This window comes from Melanostigma gelatinosum (assembly GCF_949748355.1).
Source record: "Melanostigma gelatinosum genome assembly, chromosome: 15".
NCBI lineage: Eukaryota > Metazoa > Chordata > Actinopteri > Perciformes > Zoarcidae > Melanostigma > Melanostigma gelatinosum.
Window position 1 is genome coordinate 22,525,529 of NC_136648.1, and position 22,504 is coordinate 22,548,032.

General features: G+C 44.3%; 1 protein-coding gene across 1 annotated transcript in view; it reads right to left on the minus strand.

Annotated features, from left to right (window-relative positions):
* Positions 1-19,785: 19,785 nt before the first annotated feature.
* rab2a (RAB2A, member RAS oncogene family) overlaps positions 19,786-22,504 on the minus strand; it is a 28,909-nt gene continuing 26,190 nt past the window's right edge. The window contains exon 8 of the mRNA XM_079285323.1: positions 19,786-22,245. Coding sequence (XP_079141449.1) covers positions 22,150-22,245 — 96 coding nt within the window. The 3' untranslated portion in view covers positions 19,786-22,149. The remainder of the gene's footprint in view (positions 22,246-22,504) is intronic.

A 22,504-nucleotide genomic window follows, 5' to 3' on the forward strand; every position in this document is an offset into this window, starting at 1 on the left:
ACACGCAGCAGAGTGTCACCCCGGAGATGTTTGTACCAGCTCTACTCATTTAGAACTTTTCTGAACCATTAAAACATTCTCTTTTAGAGACTAACCGATAAAGCAGCACTTCAGCTGTCAACACTTCTAGAGCACAGTGGTGTAAGCAGCAGCACTGCTGAGTTACATCACTTCCTCTGCATTTCAATCACTACAGGGAGAAAAAAAAAAGGCTTCTGCATGTGACCGTGTGTGCGCGCGCGTGTGTGTGTGTGCATGTGGCAGGTGAGAGTAATTGAGTGTAATTTCACATCCTTTGCAGAAGTTACTATGAAGGCAACTGATTTCCTGTCAACCGAACTGAGTCAGACGCACACTACAACAGACCTTGAGTTCTACGATACAGAATAAATAGAGCACTTGCTGGCTCCTGAGAGAGGGAGTGCCCGTGTGTGTGTGCGTGTGCGCATCAGATCAACAGCTCTCGTTTAAAGCAGCAAGGCCAGAGATTCTTTCCTCGTATTTAGTCTGGCCTTCAGAACCAGATAGCGTTTGTCTGCAGCCTGGACAGAGGCTCGTCTGGCTCGTCTCCAGTGGTGTTGCTCGTCCCTGAGTAGACGAGGCTTCTGCTCTCCCCAGCCTTTGCTTCCTTTACGTACCACTTCCTCAGCCCTCGCTCTCTAGCACACGTCTCTTTCTCACAGCGCACGGAACACGTGCACACTTTGGCATCGAGGCCCAGCTGTCACTGCAGAGGGAATTAGGTGAACGGTCAGTGTGCCGCTTTGGACGCCAAATCTCATCAAAGGATGAGCCCCTTTACACCCCCCCCTTCCCTTCCCTCCCCTCCTCCTCCTCCCCCCCCTGCCAGCACACACACACGTGGTGAGGGGGAGGAGTGAGACTGTGTCCACGCTAACGGAGAGATTCTGGCTCCGGCTTCTGCCTTTACCTGGGAACATTAATAAGTGCTGGCCAATCAAATAGGTTCTGCTCACATCACAAGCTTCAAGATGAGGAAGCAAACCCTCCCCGACTTCATAACTTCTACCTAAGTTGGACAAAACTCCAACAAAGCAGAAAACTGCTGCACAGTGTCTTGGCAAAGACTTCTCACTGGACTTGTGGCTCACATTTCATTTCCTTGTGTGCAGCAACACCAGTGTTACCACCTAAACATCATGGCTATCTAGTATGCACTCGTTCACACAATCGCATGTTAAAAAGTCAAATGTATGTCTCCTCCATCTCTATTACATCACAGTGCACATGTCGTCAAGACTTCCTCCCAGCGATAAACAGTGTTTGGATGGACAGGCAGAACACACTGCTCCATCGCTGCTTCCTGTTTGTCTCGTCTCCCAACACAAACACTTTGCACACAACATTTGGTCAATGAATCGAGTGGTTGAGCGACAGAGACTCGATGAGAAACTATTTTGATAACTAATCATTTATTGAAGCAAAAATGTCAAAATGTCACTGCTTCCTGCTTCAGGTTTTCGTGGTGGTCTAGGATATGAAACCACATCTGGATACACAGAATATGTCATTTTTTACTTTTTCTGACATGGTGTGGACCAAAAGAATTCATCAATTCAGAAAATAATCGACAGATTAAAACTACTGTTAGCTGCTACACCACCAGATGGTTACCATAGGTATGTGCTCCTATTCAACATGACAGAGAAAGAAAGTGTTGTGTTCACTTCTGTGGTTTCACAACACCACACTGATGTTTATCTTTTCAGACAGCTTGTACATTTACTCACTCCGTACATCATTCATGCTGTCGTCATGAAATGAAGAACTCCACTTCAGTTACAGAACCTGTGTTCTTACAGAAGACAAACAGTAAAGTAATGCCCTCATAATGAACAGTTTAATGTCAGATAACTGAAATACATTTAATGGGAAAAGTAATGGAAGCACGTGTGTGACAAGGTTCATTTATGTGAAACAGATTCATTTGGGCCAATGGTAAGCCTGAATAAAATGTAATACTACTAAATACTGGAGGAAAACACTGAAGGGTTGCAGCCGAGATTGTTCCAATTAACAATTCATCTGCTGATGATTTTCTCAATGAATCCTTTGGTCTACAAAACACCAGAAAACTGAGTACGTGGTGACATGTACTAATGTCTTGTGTTGTCCGACCAACCATCCAAAACCCCAAAAGTATTCCAGTTACTACATTTAACGAAACGGAGGATCTGGAACCATCAAATGATTTGACTTTGTGATTGAAAAGTGGCTTAAACTATTTAAATCTATCTTTAAAAGTAGTTACCTAATGGTTGCAGCTGCAATAGACCGCATTAATGTGGACAGTACTGCTGCGATATCAGGTCATGTGACAGAACAGTGGACAGCTGAGAGGGACGAGGCCTTTCTTTTCATTTTTCTTATGTGTTGTAACTCCAAGCAAACTGTGTCTCAGGACTTTGACCTTGAAGTGACCGGCATTTTTATTATCCACCGTAAATAAGAGAGAAGAAATACATAACGGGTGCCTCACTGCCGACAACTGGCACACAAGCCTGTGAGTTCCACCTCACCTGAAACCAGCAGTCATCATGAGAGGCTCCAACGGACCCTGCTTCAGCAGACCTGATGAGTTAACTGAGGCTCAGGAATCCACACCGACTGCACAATTCTGTCAAACCACAATTATGGAGGACGAGCCCAGACCACGGAATATCAGTGCCACGTCGGTGCCACTTAGTGGGCTCTCTGACAGCCGGCGGTGCCACGCGGTCAGAGAGGGGTCTCCATTGAACTCTGAGGAAAACACTGGTGTTTTAACAGATACATGTACGGCAACTTAGACATGTATTCAAAGTACTGGAGAGACAATCCAATGTAAAAGGTTACATCATCTACTTGTTTCCACTCGTACAATCCCTGCAGGTGATGTCAATGCTCCTGCAGTCTGACTGAAGCCGTGTCAGAGTGACATCACATGGTGTACGCTTCAGTTGGAATGAAAACCAGCAGGTGCTCTGGGCTCCGTGACACGCCTCTCCAGTTTCCTGCTCTGCACATTGTTCAAAGACTATTTATTTTTTTCAGTATGCATGCGGTTGACACACTAAGCTATAAAAGGCCTCTTCCTCATTGACTTTGTTTTAACAATAAGACAGTCATTTTGTCATAACTAGTTCCATACTCGATCAAACGGCCACTAACCACTCTGTGCGTGTGGCGTTAGTGTGAAGGAAGGAAGGGAGGGAGGGAGGAGGAGGCGAGATCAGCCGACAGCAGCTCAATGCGGTCCTGTCTGCGTTGTTGAAGGTTTGGCAGCTAAACGGTCTGTAGCCTCCAGGCTTTACTACAGGAAATCTCTGCCATGTCAACAACGCTGGAGACACAGACGGGCAAGCACAGACAAACAGAGCGCAGCCAGAGAAACCAGAAGTCCACCTGAGGTGGCGAGTGATCTCCCCTCTTCCTCTGGAGGACACGTGTGCTCCCACCCACCTCCCACTACCGCCGGGATCTAAGCCGCTATAATTTATACCTTTGTTCCCAAATGGAGGACGGTGCGCTGGAGCTGGCTAGCTGTGTGTGTAATTACGCTCAAGTGAGGGGATGCAGGCCGTGTGTTTGGGGCTGGGATTTGTGGCCCGGAAGGAAGGAAGAGAGAGGAGGAGGAGGAGGAAGAGGGGAGGTGGGGTGGGGGGTGATCAAGAAAGCAAGAGAAAAAAGAGAAGCAGTGGAGCTAGAGAAAATCTGGTTATTTTACGCATGGCTGCTTCGTTAATAGACAGTGGGTGTGTAGTGTGAATGTCTGTGGTTTGTGTGTATGTGTTTTCGCGGGGGGGGGGGGGGGTCAGCAGGAAAGGGCTGTGTTTATCCAATCTACTCCCTGCCTTTACCATGTGGTAGGAAAAATCACTGGCAGGCTACCAGTCTGATCCCAGAGGACACAAGAGGCCGAGAGACACGGGGGGGGGTCTCTAAAACCGACTCAGTCTAGTCATTGAAAACCACTCTTATCTGCGAGTGTATTAAAGGCGAGTGATGTCGGTGTGACACTGAGGATAAAAACAAAGACTAAAAGAATAAAAGCATCTTTACACCACATTGTTATCCATATGTGTGAAAGCCTTCCTCGCCGACACCGTGCACCCTCAGTGTTCACCCTCAGTGTTCACCCTCAGTGTTCACCCTCAGTGTTCACCCTCAGTGTTCACCCTCAGCCCTAAACCGCACAGACTCAAGGTCAGAAGGAAGACTATACACCGGTTCATATTTTGGCGCAACAGAACGGGAAGTCTTCACATTTTGTCCCGCGCTGGATGTGAACCAGTGCAGGAGGAGTTTGTTCTGAAGCGGGACACTGGTGTTATAAAAGGCTGCAAAGACCAGGATGTGGAGCGGTCTCTGTAAACAGTGACCGACGGGCTCAAACAGTAAGAGGCGATCTCTGCAGTCACAGCCCGCGGGGACACACAACGTCACCGACCGACTCCAGGTTCTCCCCTGGAAAAGATTTATTGCCATATTAATTTGCTGTGAAATAGATGACTAGATGAACACATACGGTCAATGACTCATTCTAATCCTATGACGCTGCTGTCTTAGAGCCAGAGAAATGCCTCCTTCACACATCAGAATCAGCTTTATTGGCCATGTATGTGTGCGCGTACATGGAATTTGACTCCGGTTACACATTGCTTCCCATTGTACGTACATACATAGAATATACAATAAACAAGAGAAATATTAAAAAACAAGGACATTAAAGGCAACAAAGTAGAACAGAGAAGCATAAACATTTCACATTTAAATACTATGTACAGTATAAACATATCAAAGAACATTTAAAATATATATTTATATTGTACATAGTACTTAAATGTACTTAAATCTATACAGATGCAGCTTTTTGCATCGTTCACTGTCTGTATTTGGTTTTAACACCAGTTGAAGAATAGTTTATTTCCAGACACGATGTCTGACTTCTCTAACCCAGTAGACCCGTTTGCTGTGGGATCGAAATGAGTTTCTCATCAGAAACACGTCTATATCCTCTAACTCCATTCATACAAGACATACGTCTGACTTATGTCCGACTCAGCTATCAGGCTAAGGTTAGCGGCGTAAACGTTCAGAACAGATGTGTCTGACAGATGTGGACCGCTGGCATCAAACCTGTGTCAAAAAAGATCACATCCCTCTGGATTTAACATGAATGCTCCAAGACTGAATTCGATTCACGTCGATTCACCTAAATGAAGATCAGAAATCAAACTGGAGCCTCTGGGGGGGGGGGGGAATTGTTGCTCGGCGATGCAAATGAGTTCACAGTGGTACTCTGCCATTGTAACAGGCTTCTGAGGGGGGAAATCCCCGACACAAACTTTCAAAAAGGGGGTTAGACTTCTGAAAAAACTACAGGATTCGTCACTAGCTGGGAGTCTCTTTAAGAGAAACCACCAGTGGGTTTGGGGGCTGGTGAGAGATTTGTCATCCCGGTGCAGAGGGACCAAGATGAAGCTTTGGAAACATTTCTGAGCAAACAACACCACAGACACGACTTTTCTGATTCTCACTCAGGGTTTTCAATTTCATACAAAATATGAATAAGATGTGAGCTTCCAAAGAAGCCGTTCCTCTGTGTGAGAGCAAACAGGAAGGAAGGCGCACACACACACACACACACACACACACACACACACACACACACACACACACACACACACACACACACACACACACACACACACACACACACACACACACACACACACACACACACACACACACACACACACACACACACACACACGCACACACGCACACACACACACACACACACACACACACACACACAGGGCTCTATAGCGTGCTACCCCCACACCTCCCTAATCAATCACTGCTATTGACATGCCCTTTTACACCAATGGGACAGGCAGGTCTGGACCGTGTCCCCAGAGATAGGCCGGTTCCCCTCCCAGTCCCACCTGCCTGCCTGCTAACAACCAATTAACTTCCGGAGTCCTTTCTATGAGGCTGAGGGGTAACTTCTCCCCCGGGACATGCACCCTCCTGCTTTTTTCTTTTTTTAACGAGAGTCAATACGCTCTGCAGGATCTAAACTACTTCCGTTGTGAGTTTGATTCTACTCAGGATCTCTTAGGCACTTTTGAAACATTTTTCAACAGGATTCAAATGCAGCTGCGTCATTTGAGTGCTGGAAATAACGACCAACATTAGCTGCCAATGATGGACACGACGAGCCAGGGTGTCATCTAAGAGGTTTACCGGAGAGATGCACACATCGTCTCCTGCATTTAGTCCCTCCTCTCTGACCTTGAATCCATCTCCATCTTCCTAACTGGATGTTGATTCTACAGGCAGGCAGCGCTTAACCTTTCATCGGCCGTGTGAATCAGTGGAGGAGACAAACGAGGAGAGGTGGAAGGACGCCACAGCGGTGGCATCGCAGGTTTTTGGAGGGGGAGAGAGGGATCCTTGGACCTGTGCTCGGTTTTGTTTCCCCGGCAGCAGTTAGGTTAGATGGTGGTAGAGAGCTGAGGGGTGAGGAGGGCCACAGGGCCACTCCGTGGGTCATGGGGCGATTTAAAAGATGCACACAGAGATATACTTGACGGGCCGTCTCCTCTGTCACACATGCGGCCCACACAAACACTTGAGAGCTGTGTTAACGCCAGCCTCTTCTAGGCACAGCACTTGGTCCAGAAGGCCCTCGCTGCAGGAGGAGGATGGGGGGATGGGGGAGGCGAGTGCGGAGGAGGCAGAGGGAGAGACAGGTGAGAGGGAGGGATGAGAGAGCGAGAGAGAGACAGAGATGACACTCTGTTTTGAATGTCACCACGGTGCTAAAGACCCCCGCTAACCTTTTGGCTGGAAATGAGAGGACTGGAGGGAGGGAGGAAACAGACAGGCAGGCAAAGATGGAGAGAGAGAGCGAGCGATGGAAAGGGTGAGAAAGAAGAGGAGGCAGCTCACGCATGGGTGGAGAGGGACCAAGTATGGGTGGGTGGGGTGAGGGGGTGGAGGTGGAGCAATGGAGGGCGAGATGAAAGAGATGGAGACAAACAACAGCAGCTCTTCTCGTGTCTGCTAACACGGGCTGCCATCCGCGACACATGATGATGGGAGACAAAATGGCCACCCCTGACAAACACCGGTTCTCCTTCTGGCTCCAGATACCCAACACCAGACTGTCCGGCACGGGGAACACGTCTGCCCTGTAAAGGCCTGAGTCTGGTTGTCAGGGTCCGCCACCTTTAAAATACAGATCCTCATCAGTGGTAGTGAGGGAATGTTCCTGTGATTACTCTTAAATCAGAGGACTGCAGAGGCTTCAGGAAAGTTAAATCTGCACTGACCTCATAGATATAATGCAAACCACAAAGATGTGTTACTTATAGAGCATTTTAGATTTTCAAAAAAAAACAACTTTGCAGCCATTACTTTCCAATTGAACAAGGCATGTCAGCCAGCCGGGAAAGATTAACTTCACTGTTCTTTTTCTAGCCACGCTTCGGTGTCGAACCTATAATTTTAAGAATAGAGACCGACGGCTTAAAAAATACTTTAATCCTATGAATCAATAATAATACATATTCATCAGCCCGCAGCTTACAATTTCGGTTTCAAAAGCACCTCCACTAAATTGGCTGGTACCGATGTTCAGCTACAGAATGTCTGTCACCTGTAACACAAAATACAAACACTAAAAGTAACACTTAGAGTCTCTGAGGAGCTCTACTGCTCTACTGCTGAAAGGACAATGTTGAGAGTTGAATAATTCACTTAACACAACTGTAGAAGTGGAGTATGGGAGACAAAAGAGAGATTTGAGGGAGTTTCTGGACATTTCCCCACACCCACAGAGGAAATTCCACCCTCGTGGTGGGATTTAAGTGTTAGTCAACGAGAGCTACTGTTCAGTTAAAATATCACTTTAGGTGCTGAGGGTTTCATCTCTCTGTTGGGCTTTTAGTTTTAATAACTGGGCCTAAACACAGTCCATCCAACAGCAACACAGGTATATAGCCATCATCCTATACCACTGCCCTCACAAGTATAGAGGACACAAAGCTGTTTCTCATACATCCAGTCAAGGCACTGCACTCTCGGTAGGTGAAATAAAACCAGAGCTGCAAAATAACACAAATGATTTCTTCCTGCCAAATGTTGCAAAATGCTTTGAATTTGTAAATCGACTTCAGCACGTAAAGGGACCAAGTATGTGAGTGGGTGCTAATGTTTCAAGTTCAACACGAAATACATTTCAGGGTAGCGCAATAAGTCACGCTGAAAGTGAAGACGCATTGTTATATATGAACTTCCTCTTACCCTCCAAGAGAAAACAAATCTCAGCCCCCATCACAGACATAGAGCTTTACTTCAGATACATCCATATTATCATGAAAAACAAGCCGCTGGTTTTAATTGAACTGGTTTTATGGAAATGTTGTGAACTCAACAAGTGAAAGGGTAACTTCTTACAGATGTAAAAGAAACACGGGAGAAAGAGAGAAATGAATAACCTGATGAGTTGCCCTCTTCTCAAGGAGTAGAGGAATCAGATGGGGCTGTTGGTGGCCGACACGCATCACACAGAGTCAAATGAGACGGGAGGGACAAAGACTGGAACAATGGCCATTTTCACTAACAGAGCACAACAACATCAGTGTTGTCAGCCACGAGCTGTGGTGCTCTCTGCATGCCAATGGGAGCACTACCGGCTTCTCGTCCTCTCTCACACATCATGTGGCCCTTTTTAATACATTTATCTATCTTGCCCGAGCGATCCTGAACCAGTGTGAACACAGTGTGAGCTGGTTAAAAGGCCAATAGAAGGTGGCGCATTATGAGTGAAAACACTCAGATAACCAGAGCTCATCACAGTAATGAGTCATAGTTCAAAATAACGGAAAAAAGCTTATTCAAACACGTGCCACATTGATGGACACCTGTTCCAAACAAGGTGTCATTCTTTGCTCTGAAAAAGCTGGAGTGGGTGAATGAGACGGTGAAATCTTTATGGTCATTAAAATGTTTGGTTGGATGTGTTGGGAGAGTATAATGGGGGCATACATGTGGAGAGGGAGCACCAGCGCATGCTTATTAGCACTGGAAATTGAATTGCGTCATTCTGTGAAATCTCGATTAACTGGTGAATCTTAATGTTGTGTTTCGTAGGGTGAGGGTCCGCTGCATGTGGGGCTTTCCTCACATCTAGCCCCCAGTGTGAGGCGGCAGGGAGCTGGCTTTTTGTGAGGACGCTGCAAACATGTTGGACCGAAAATTATAAACAGAAACATATATATATATATATATATACATATATACATATATATATATACATATATACATATATATACGTGTATGTATATATATATATATATATATATATATATATATACATATACATACATATATATATATATATATATATATATATACATATACACGTATATATATATATATATATATATATATATATACGTGTATATGTATATATATAGTCATATATATATATATACGTGTATGTATATATATATATATATATATATATATATGTATATATATGTATATATATGTATATGTATATGTATATATATATATACGTATATATATGTATATATATATATATATATATATATACACGTGTATGTATATATATATATATATATATATATATATATATATATACACGTATATATATATATATATATATACACGTATATATATATATATATATATATACATACACGTATATATATATATATATATATATACATACACGTATATATATATATATATGACTATATATATGACTATATATATATATATATATATGACTATATATATGAATATATATATATATATATATATATATATATATGACTATATATATGAATATATATATATACATATATATATGAATATATATACGAATATATATACGAATATATATATACATATATATATGAATATATATACGAATATATATACATATACAAATACATATGCATATACACACATATATATATACAGATATATATATATATATACGTACGTATGCGCACACACACACACATACATACATACATACATATATCTACACACACACACACAGGTGCAGTGTGAAAGAATCCACCATCACCAGCGGGTTCCGAAAGGCTGGACTACTACGAGATGAAGAGGACAGCGCAAGCTCAAGGGCAGATTTGCCTCGGGAGCAAAGTGACACTGAGGGTGCAGACGAAACACTGACTGCAAGCACGAACGAAGCAATTCTGAGGCTGTTTAATTCTGACACTGAAGAAGAGGACTTCAATGGTTTTAGTGCACAGGAGGACGATAGCGATCAATAGCGATCCTGCGTGTTTTTGAGTGAGAAATAAATCATCTTGGTTTGCAATATAACTCTGCTGTCCTCAGTCCTGTTGTTGCTCGTAGCTCTGCTAGCTGCTCTGCACCCTCAGTGTCACTTTGCTCCCGAGGCAAATCCGCCCTTGAGCTTGCGGTGTCCTCCTCATTGCTCTGTCCTCTTCATCTCGTAGTAGTCTAGCCTTTCGGAACCCGCTGGTGATGGTGGATTCTTTCACACTGCTCCGCACTGTTAGGATCCACTGGCAGACTTGAGAAAAAGCTGCTCTTCTCATGCAGCGTGTCGACGTTGCTCATAGCTCTGAATAGCATTTACGGCTAACTGGCTTGGCCAGTTGCTGCTAGCACAACAGCTATTCAGAGCTATGAGCAACAACAGTTATTGCCTCATTGCTTTTCGTTTGGTAGCCGTGAGAGACCTTAGTCTGTAATGCAAGTATGTCTGCATGAAAAGATGTACAAAGATATATTATATATTCGCTAATGCTAATCGCGGTTAGCATTTCCCCATTGGCCGTAATGTTAAAATTAGCTTAGAAGCTAGCGACATGTTATGATGTTCAAAGAAGACAACTTTAGTACTGTTAAAAGCATCTTGCTGTTCAACGGGGACACCTGCGGCTTATAGACCAGTGCGGCTTATCTATGTACAAATTCTTTTTTTCTTTTGAAAATCAGCTGGCGCGGCCTATACGCCGGAACGTGCGGTAAGTCAACACGATTGCCCCACTAACTATTAAACACTTAGATTTTGACAATTTATTTCTTATAGTTTCAAATGGTAGTGCCTACATTATTTAGCACCAATTCCCCCCCCCCCCCAGACTGTAAATAATGTTTCAACGTGTCCAAGACAAAATGTTAGAGAATCAACTCCAAGGTCTCAAAGACAACTTCTAGAAACAACTAACGTTTGAATGAAAAACAAGAACAAAACTACCACTACTCTGACGAGAGGAAATCTTATTTAAGGTAAAAACATGATGCATGATCAAATCCACATTGGGGGGGGGGGGGTGGGGGTAACTTTGTGTCCTGTCCCCAGCTTAGTCCAGAGCAACAAACCAAGGCAGCCTTGTGGCTGAAGGGGGAGGAGAGAGCCTCAACTTAACGACAAGAAAAGACAGAGAGACCAAATAGTGCTGAACATCTGTTGTGTGCGTGTGGTTGTGTGGTCGGGCCTCTTATCTCTCACTCTGTGGCCCGCTAAACAGGACTAGCTGCCATCTTGGCTCACAGACACAAGGTGGTGGGGGTAGCAGCTCCTGGCTGTGTGGCAGGCTGGAGGAGGAAAAATAACGAAGGAGCACATGCACACTGACTGAATAAAAGCACTATGTGCGAATGAACACAAGACAGCTTGTATATACAGGATTTGTGGATATTAGCGTTAGTTTTTTTTTCTCCAGAGATAGCGCCGCCAAAGTTGTGTGAGAGCGGCAGGGTGACCATTATGCAAGTTTACCGACCACACAGCACATAACGGAGAAAGAAGGCAGCACAACGCGAGGAAACACACGCTATAAAGTCGCAGTGTGAGGACCGTGTGTGTGTCCCGTGAAGACGTGTTAACTAACGAGAAGTACGTGGACACGAGCAGGTGTTTGGAGCTGCGTCCACATAATGTAACAAGTGTAGCCGCGGAGGTTACCAAACTTCAGACATTACAAACAAGCTCCATAACAAAAACCCTCACGCGGACAGGACGTAGCGTCACTTTGTCTTTCGACATCGATAGAAAAAAAGTGAAGCGGAAAGATGAGGAAAGTTGATTTCCTCGCCGAGAGCTACGTTAACTAACGATAACAACCCGAGCAGGTTCGTAGCTAGGTCAGGGGGGCTAATAAGTAGTCTTGGTCCGCACACAATGGGGATGAGAGCTAACAGGCTAGCAGAACTTCGGTGTCTTCGCGCTGGGCTAACCTCCAGCGGCTAGCACGGCTAATTAGCCTATCAGCGGTGTTTCGCACGTCGTTCCGGACCAGGGAAACGCGCCGCTGATCTCGGTTTTTAGCAAAGTCAAACACTTCCCTCTCTAGTTCTAAAGCTTGAAATGAGGACGACAGTGTTTCTTACACATTTCAATGTGTGTCGGTGGTGTAAAACGTGGCAGAAACAACGTGAAAAACACGGTTGTGTGGAATGACCGCCTGGCCTCACTGCCCCCCACCCCCCCCTCTTCCACTGCTCCGTCCCTTCCGTCCAAAAAAACTAGGGCTACTACGGACACTTCGCTGTCCCCTTTCGACAAAAAAACACGTATTCAGTGGAAATACTGCTAGTACTTATACTTTAGTGAAGAAGCCCTTTAATGTAACTGTGGAGAAGCGTTTTTGAGCGATGTGTGCCAAGTATTCTCCGCTGGGAATCTCACTCACGGCTCCGCTCATTCAGTCGGCCAGTGACTCACCTCTACGCTCCAGCCACCTCGTGTCTCCTGGAAGCTTCAACACAATTAGCTAACGGGGCTAACACTTACACTTTAAAACTCAATTAAGTCTATATCTTATGTTACAAAATTCAACAAGTTGTCGGGTGAACGGACCATGAAATGAAGAGGCTCTCTGCGCGGTGCCCGGGGGTTTTCTTTCCACTTTTGAACTAACTACGGGACTGTTGTGAGAGCGATGCAGCGGGTGGCAAAGCTAAACGTGCTATTGTTAGCATGTCGGCATGGCAGCTACATGGACCTTCAATGACTTTCTGCTGAAATGAGACCATAAAACACCATAAACCGGCCGTGCTGAACACCGCTGAATGAAGTGCCCATCGGGCTGAAAACAACTCTCACGGCGGATTAAAGAGTGCGATTGCGTTGGGGAAAAGTATGGAAAACTTACTATTCAGAGCAAATATAAACTGTTTTAATTGAAAAATCAGTGGTTACTATCAACGACTTACACTCTTACTGAATTCCGCTCGACAAAATAGGAAATGCACTCATTCAAAGGGGCATTTGTTCGCTTACCTAACAAGCTCGGTCACTTCGGGCTTTTATCAAATCAACTCCTCGTTAGTATCTCCGCTCGCTTGAAAAAAAATCCACCGTGGTCCTTCTCCGTTTGAAATATAAATAAACAGAGGAAAAAAGTTCAAGTTTCTTATTCATGAAATATTTCTCCGGAGTGTCTCACATCTGCGACCTCGCCGACTAGTGTGCGTTGCTCTTCTCTCCTTTGTGTTAATTTCACTCAAATCGAGTTTAATCCGATCGATCCCTCGGCTGGTCGCGCTCCCGAGTCCTCCCCTCCAGACACTCGCTCACCTTCCTCGGCCAGGGGGGGCGCGCTCCCGAGAATCTCTTATAGAGATAAACAGGCGGCGTGCGCGGTCCCTGACCCTGCCGTGCCTGTGTGACGCTCTCTGCGAGTTCTCAATGTGGGGATTGTAAAAAAATAAAACAATAACAAGGGCGTCATTTGGACTATGGTTTGGTCCAAATTAGATTGTTTGGTTTAATTATTTATTGTTTTAATAGAAAGCTATGAAACCGGGTTGGAAGTCCAAAGCAAACCAATATCAAAAGAGCACGGTTTTCAAAATCATCCTATTTATTTTTCTGTTTAGATAAATACATAAATGAATGAATAAATAAATGTTGAATGCGGGTTAAGGTCTAACCTTTGCCAGCGGGTAGCTTTCATTTTTCATGTTGAGGCAGATGGGTATTCTATACTTCTGATTTGTGTATGTACCTATGTGTTTATGTATCTGCGTTTATCTATATACTGTGTGTGTGTATGAATTAGAGATATGGTTAAAATTCCTGGTTTCGTTGAGATTGTTCCTGGAATGCTAGATTGTAATTATTTATGTGAAAAGTGTATGATGTGAATGGAATAAATATGATAATTAATTCAGTAATAAAAATAAATACCTCTATGCACCTCCTGGGTCAAAGAGTCTTCATTGCCATGGTTGTAACAGGAACAGGAAACTTTCCTTTAAATGCTTGTGTGCTGATCATGACTGTCATGAGTACATGGTCTGTATTGAGTCTTTCTTTTATCTGAATATCTTTGTAATACAAATCTATACATTTTTATATTTGTGCCGCAGAATGTATCTGCCATTGAAACTGAACCTGATGAATGCTAAACTGGATCATTGTGGAGCAGGGGCTTCACTTGTTACACCACTTGTCTGTCATAGCTGATCGTTTTGTTTTTACACAGATTAAAGGACAGGCAAATATTTTGTTGTGAATTTGAGTGTTGTCTTAAAGGGACAGTTCACCTCCATGTGCCATTTGCTATTCCCTCGAAAACACAAACTTATGGTTACATTTTTTGGTGGTGAAATAGTCAGTAGCACTTAAACTACAATCAATTGAATGAATAGATCCTTAACCTCTTTAGTATTTTTGTCAGGTATGCTATGATGATTGCTGAGTAATATGTATGTTGATGTTGTCCAATGTCAAGTCTCTATTTGATCATGTGACAAGAAAACACAACAGTACGTGTCTGTATGCGTGCTTCATAACTACTAATTAGCGTTCACTAGGGCCCGTCATACAATGCACTGGGGCCTAAGAGTCCTCGAGTGATGTCACTTGAGTCAGCATCAGTTGGGGCTGAAGACTACAAGCTTAAAAATAAAAAAAGTAAAAAATATGTTGGCGTGGAGTCAGAAAGAGGCGAGTTGACCAGACCTCTGTGTCCTTCCCCTCATCGCTGCTTGACGTTAGCGGCTACTAGCATAACACACTCCGATGTCCACAGTCACGCAGATCAAGTCGAGTTGCGTCGTGGGTAAATGTAGGTACCAGGTTTTGACAACTATAAGCCCTGTGTGACCGGTGTCTCTGCAACCGTTTTATTCTGATGGACTGTGACGAAGACGTACTTTGCATAACAACGTCTTCTAATAAAGTTTACACAGAATTCATCTCTGCGATGCCTTTTGATTGTTTTATCAAGACATCTCTCCTGGTACACTTATACATCTACAGATACAGAATATAAAAGAGCTGAACAAGGAGGACTCTGGTTTTTCTGTGGATATTTTTTATAGGAATGTGGATTTATCAGATTGATTTAAGGAGTGTCACCGGTTAGAAAGTTCCACATTTTATTGGTAGTGTGTCCATGCAGCGTTGGACTCAAACTGTTCTGGTCTTGGTCTTGTCTCGGTCTCAACCCCTCAAGGTCTCGGTCTTGAAACACTCTGGTCTTTTTCTTGTCTCGGTCTTGACACACTCTGGTCTTTGTCTTGTCTCGGTCTTGACACACTCTGGTCTTGTCTCGGTCTTGACACTGGTCTTGTCTCGGTCTTGACACACTCTGGTCTTGTCTCGGTCTTGATACAATGGTCTTGTCTCGGTCTTGATACACTGGTCTTGTCTCGGTCTTGATACACTCTAGTCTTGCCTCGGTCTTGATACACTGGTCTTCTCTCGGTCTTGATACACTCCGGTCTTGTCTCGGTCTTGATACACTCCGGTCTTGTCTCGGTCTTGATACACTCCGGTCTTGTCTCGGTCTTGATACACTCCGGTCTTGCCTCGGTCTTGATACACTCTGGTCTTGCCTCGGTCTTGATACACTGGTCTTCTCTCGGTCTTGATACACTCCGGTCTTGCCTCGGTCTTGATACACTCCGGTCTTGCCTCGGTCTTGATACACTCCGGTCTTGTCTCGGTCTTGATACACTCCGGTCTTGTCTCGGTCTTGATACACTCCGGTCTTGTCTCGGTCTTGATACACTCCGGTCTTGCCTCGGTCTTGATACACTCCGGTCTTGCCTCGGTCTTGATACACTCCGGTCTTGCCTCGGTCTTGATACACTCCGGTCTTGTCTCGGTCTTGATACACTCCGGTCTTGTCTCGGTCTTGATACACTCCGGTCTTGTCTCGGTCTTGATACACTCCGGTCTTGTCTCGGTCTTGATACACTCCGGTCTTGTCTCGGCCTTGATACACTCCGGTCTTGTCTCGGCCTTGATACACTCCGGTCTTTGTCTCGGTCTTGATACACTCCGCTCTTGTCTCGGTCTTGATACACTCCGGTCTTTGTCTCGGTCTTGATACACTCCGGTCTTGTCTCGGTCTTGATACACTCCGGTCTTGTCTCGGTCTCGATACACTCCGGTCTTGTCTCGGTCTCGATACACTCCGGTCTTGTCTCGGTCTCGATACACTCCGGTCTTGTCTCGGTCTCGATACACTCCGGTCTTGTCTCGGTCTCGATACACTCCGGTCTTGTCTCGGTCTCGATACACTCCGGTCTTGTCTCGGTCTCGATACACTCCGGTCTTGTCTCGGTCTCGATACACTCCGGTCTTGTCTCGGTCTCTATACACTCCGGTCTTGTCTCGGTCTCGATACACTCCGGTCTTGTCTCGGTCTCGATACACTCCGGTCTTGTCTCGGCCTTGATACACTCCGGTCTTGTCTCGGTCTTGATACACTCCGGTCTTTGTCTCGGTCTTGATACACTCCGGTCTTTGTCTCGGTCTTGATACACTCCGGTCTTGTCTCGGTCTTGATACACTCCGGTCTTGTCTCGGTCTTGATACACTCCGGTCTTGTCTCGGTCTTGATACACTCCGGTCTTGTCTCGGTCTTGATACACTCCGGTCTTGTCTCGGTCTTGATACACTCCGGTCTTGTCTCGGTTTTGATACTCTCTGGTCTTGGTCTTGACCCTCTCTCTCCTTGGACTTGATTCAGTCTCAACCCCTCATGGTCTTGGTCTTGACACACTCTGATCTTGGTCTCGACACACCCCGGTCTTGGTCTTGTCTCAGTATCAATACTCTCTGGTCTTGGTCATGACTCTGTCTCGCCCTGCCTAGTCTTGGTCTCGACTTGGTCTCAACACTCTCTGGTCTCATTTTAGGTGGTCGTGACAACACCACTGCTTAAATCGGTGTTCTCCAGTACACTCTGGACCAAAAGTGTCTCCTGATAGAAGGTTGCTCTGCTCTGAGAGAACCTGACAGCCCCGTCATTCCTCGTGAGGCGGACATATTTCCCTGCCGTTCAGACGGACCCACAGTTTCAGCTCATTTCAGTAGGTTTTTTAAATCAACATGCAGAGACTTGAAACTTGCTGGAGTTAGGTAATCCATCACCGTGAACATTGTGTCCGCTTCTACTATAGTCATAGTTGTGTCGTTAGAGTCTGATTATGAGGTTGAACGTGCAGATTTAAAGTGTAGACATTACTAAAAAACTTAATCTGACTGTAAAGCTACAGGCAGACAGCTGATTATTCTCCTCCATACACTAAAACATTCACTTCAGCTCAGTGGGAAATACTCTACATTTATCAGACAGCTGTAAGATTTTACACATTGTTTCGCGAATTGTATTTTATCAGTTTAGCGTGCTAACATTGGCCAATTAGCACTAAACACGAATTACATCAGTTTTGCAGGGATAGGGCGGTGTATGAATGACGTATTTTTGTAGGCCAACCCCGGAGGTCAGCATCACCATCAGTATCATGGGATTTTTCCACTGGATTTTGGATTATTGCAGAAAATAAGCTCTGTGGTACACAAATGTTGATATTTACATGTTTTGTTCAGCAAGATAATTTTCACAAACAAACAACTTTTATTATTTTAGAAGAGTGAAAGCAAACGGAAGTAAAAAGATAGACTATAAAAAAAAACGACACCACATTCTCATGAGCGAGTAAACACAACGAAGCTGTGAGTGCGATGACGTTTGGCAGTCTCATTTAGCCACTTGTTAGCAACTGACACATAAAAGCTACTCACGAAAAGGCTACTTGCTGATGTATTTCACATCGTAGGACCAAACGTTGAAATGGCGATACTGCTGGATAAAAAGCTGTTTACGGTTCATCCTGTGGGGAACATGAATGTCTGTACTGAACTTTACAGACATTCATGTTCCCCAATATCCAACAGTTGTTGAGACATTTCACTTAAAATGACAACTGTCAACCTCACACTGGCACTACAGAGAAAGTCGGGGCATCACTTCAGTCAGTAGGATTCATCCTCTGGGGAACATGAATATCTTTACAAAATTTCATTCCAATCCAGTATATGTTGACATATTTCACGGGATAAGTGAACAAATTTGACCTACTGGTGGCATTTAATCCACAAGAGTTCACCCCCTGGGGATCAAGAACGTCTGTACAAAATTGAACGCCAATCCATCGAGTGGTTGAGGTATTTCAGTCTGGACTGAAGTGAAAGACTCGGCTGTATTGAATCTGACGTGGGAGATCTGAAGCTGCACACAATGATGGATGAAAGCGGCCATAACTCACCAGAGCCCCCCTGCAGCTGCTTTGTGTGCACCTTCAAACATAAAACTAACAAATGGGTCACATGCATATTTTACCCCCAGGCCGAGGGAGCTATTAAATATGATATACTCGGATGTTACGTTTCATTAGTCATTGCCAGTACATCACAGTTAAATACTATACTGTTTAAACATACTTACTGTAATTCTCAAGGTGTGGTCTGCGTGTTGGTTTTCATCAAGGCTGATCTGAGGTCTGCAGTCAGCAGCATCCAGGCTGGAGGTCGATATATTTTATAGTCCTCAGTGTGTTAGTACGCTTTACATTACAACAAGAGTACATTTATTGAGGTTCTACAGGGCTTTTCCTATGGAGCTACCTTTAACAGCAGAAATGTATAGTCCCCCTAAAAACTGTTGACATGAGGTCTGTCATTTATCCACTGGAATAACTGGGGAACACTACCTGGAGAAAGATTTTGCAGTTTATCTGTTAAAATGTAATTTTCAATTGTTCCACCATAGTTTTGTAATTTGGGTGAACCAACCCTTTAAATCGAAGGGCAACGATCTCCTTCAGGTGATGGGATTGACCGACACGTTAATCATTGTGAAGGAGCCGTGTAGTCCCGAACTGCTGCAGAATAAGTCCCATTAGTCAATTTAGCAGTAATAACACCATACACACCTTTTTAGAACTTCTTCTTATGAGGCACAGATGGTTTATATGTTGCAAGTAATGGATGTTGCTCGTAGTTAATAAATCCTTCATCAAGACTATCGGTAGGAAACAGTTTACATTCGCTGTAGAGACAAAAACGTGGAATATTCCTGCAAATGTAGGAATTTCATGGATGCATTTAATGGCTGAGAAGCTCACGCTGAACTTGTAAACCTTCCCTGACTGCATATGAGTTGAGAAATGTTTCATTCATTAGGCAGGCTCTCAGTCTGGCTGACCTTCATCGGGGAATACAATCTCCATGACCGCTGAAGGTGGAATGGCACGGATCTGAGAGAGAGTCCCTCCCTGCTCATTTGAATGGATAAATCGGAGTAAAACAGCACGATTCATTCATCCATACGCCGAAACTTCAAAACAAGCGAGAAAAAAATATGGATGCAGGGTTGTTTTTTTAGTTTTTTCAAACGCTGTATTTTTCCATCGCCACATAACCATCAAGATGACATGTTTAGAGTTTAGAATGTTTTATTATAGTTTATTGTGATAGCATTTTCATTTTTTATTTTTTTATGTTTTGTTTTTTCCAAAGAACAAACACAGCAAATAACATCGAGGGGGGGGGGGGGGGGGGGGGGGAGGAAGAGAGGAGGGCCACATAGATAAAGATAGCTAGATCGATCCATAGATAGACAGATAGACGGATGCATCAGGTTTGGCTTGATTCGTCCCCCTGGAGCCCCTCTGGGTCCACACACACATACAAACACACTACATTTTGCTTTACAAATAATAATCGTCATCAGAATAAGATTAATAACTGAATATATAGGAATAAAAAAAGAGAACAATAAGAGGGACACAGTGCTGTGAAACCCACCAACAACTCCCTACAGCTATGTTAGATAAAGAGAAATAGATGGATGCATCGTCTGCGTGCACATACTGTGTGCAGAACGGGTGTGTGTGCATGTGTGGGTGGGGGGGGGGTGTTAGCATGTTAGTTCAGATTCTTTCCAAATGCCCAAATTCATATGCAAAATTCAAACTAGGCCTGTTTCTACGAGCTCTCTCTCTACAAGTGCATCTCTGCATGTATTATGCATCGTCAGCTAGCCAGCGGTAAAACGCCTGTCTGCAGAGAAAAGGGTCAGTTGGATTCGTTTTTAGCAGCTGTCCAAATCTCTTTCAGGGGGGTGGAGTTAAGGCAGGCAGCTGATTTCCGGACACATTACAGGGGCTTAGTCAACTTTTCTTTTCTTGACAAAACGCAGGTAAACAATAATTTGGCATTACAAATACATACAGAGCTAATGTTACCACAGAGTCAGAGAGAGAGACAGAAGAAGAAGTTGGGATGAGAGGGGAGGATGGACAACAAGTAACCGAAGTAGTAAAACATGAGCAGAACAGTAATATGGCGCCGATTACGTCGGGGATCTCGGAGCGATCAACAAAAAGAAAACATTGCAGCAGTCATCTAGCTCTAAACGGTGCACTTTATATATCTGCCAGCTAATTCATGGTGGAAGTCTTCCCTCGCTTAAAAAAGGGAGACGCCTTGACATTTTCAGTCGGCGTCTGTTCTCCACCGGGGACTTTGACTGCCTCTGTTAACAGCCCGTTATCCTTCGTACTTGTTTAAAAGAAAGGGCACGGTGGCCCCGGTGTAACGGGGCGGTCCCGGTGTAACGGGGCAGTACGGTGCCTTCAGCTTGAAATGAGTTGTTAAAATGCTAAAAAGCCTCTCGCAGTGTATTTTCCCAGCCCTGTTAAAGAAATTACGAGTCCACAACACGTCAAGCTTCACCTTGAACAAGCCAAAAAAAAAAAAAAAGCTACAGATTCCTAGAACCATATATACACAGAAATGTGCCCGATAAATATAGAGAACAAAAAAAGTCTCTGTTTCCAATCGACTCTCCTCTTTACTTCATAATGGCGGCCGCTGCTCTCGATCTGGTCACGTTTCTTTGAACTTTCCTTTCTGTCGTTCCCAAAAGGATCCAGTTTCACACTCAACAGTTTGCTCTTTTATTCTCTCTCCAGACAACACTTTGTTTAAGCCACAACCAGTTTGTAGTGTTCATTAAATACAAATCATATGCAAGTCAACGAAAAGGACAAAAAGACAGAGAGGGAGAACAAAAGATGGCGACAAACATGGAAAGGAAGCACAAAATAACAATCATTTGCACTTTTTATGGACAGAAGATACAGAGGGAGTTGAATGCTTCCTAAACACACCGACATATATCGTCCCTATACACACACAGCATAAAAACTGACTCAACATGTGGAAACATGTCCTGCTATCAACGTGCTGCGTCATCGTCCTCAGAACATGTACAGATGTGTGTGTATAGACACAACACAGTCACTTTGTTAATCTACTGCAGATACACTGGAGCTTTTGATTCAGAGGTTCTGGAATAACCCGACAACATCCTCATGAATTAAGAGAAGTGACGAAATTAAGCTGCTGGAATAGAATTCTTCACATCCGGCATGTTTATGTTTTGTTTTGAAAGAAAAAGATAAAAATCCATTATCTAACCAAAAAAAAGAAAGAAATTGGTGGTGGCTCAGCTGACTCGGTCCTTGTAAGACTGTACGAAGTCAGGTTGTTTTAGGGGACACAGCCCCCCCCCCCCCAGACCCTTAGGTGTGGGCAAGGGACTTAACGAAGACATGGCTGAAAGACGAAGAGAGAGACAGAGAGGGAGGGCGGGATGAATGGAGCAGAGGCGAGAGAGAGGGAGAGGTTAACAAACTGTTAGTGAGCCTGGACAGTTCTGTAGAAATGCAAGGGAGAGTCGAGAGGAGGAGGAGGAGGGGGAGGAAGGGTTGGAGGAGGAGGAGTGTTTTGGGCTTTCAGCAGCAGCCCCCTCCAGCCTGTTGGCCTCCCTGGCTACCGGACAGCGTGGAGTTGGTGGTGGGATGCTGGGGTCCAATCTTAATACCATTAGCCTGTGTGGAGACAGAGACATGAGGTTATTGTAGGTTAGGGGAAATAAACTAAAAGCACATCATCATGAAAACATCGCACTCAAAAATGATGAAACGTCTCTGCTGCAATGCTCCACAGAATTATCGCTAAGACAACACAGATCACACATCCAGTTTGTTATGTTGCGGACAAACCTTTTTTGGGCAAGTACATTTTCTACAATGTCCCTCCTCCAAGTTATTCCTGCATGAAGCTGGGTTTAATTACAATAAAGTAATT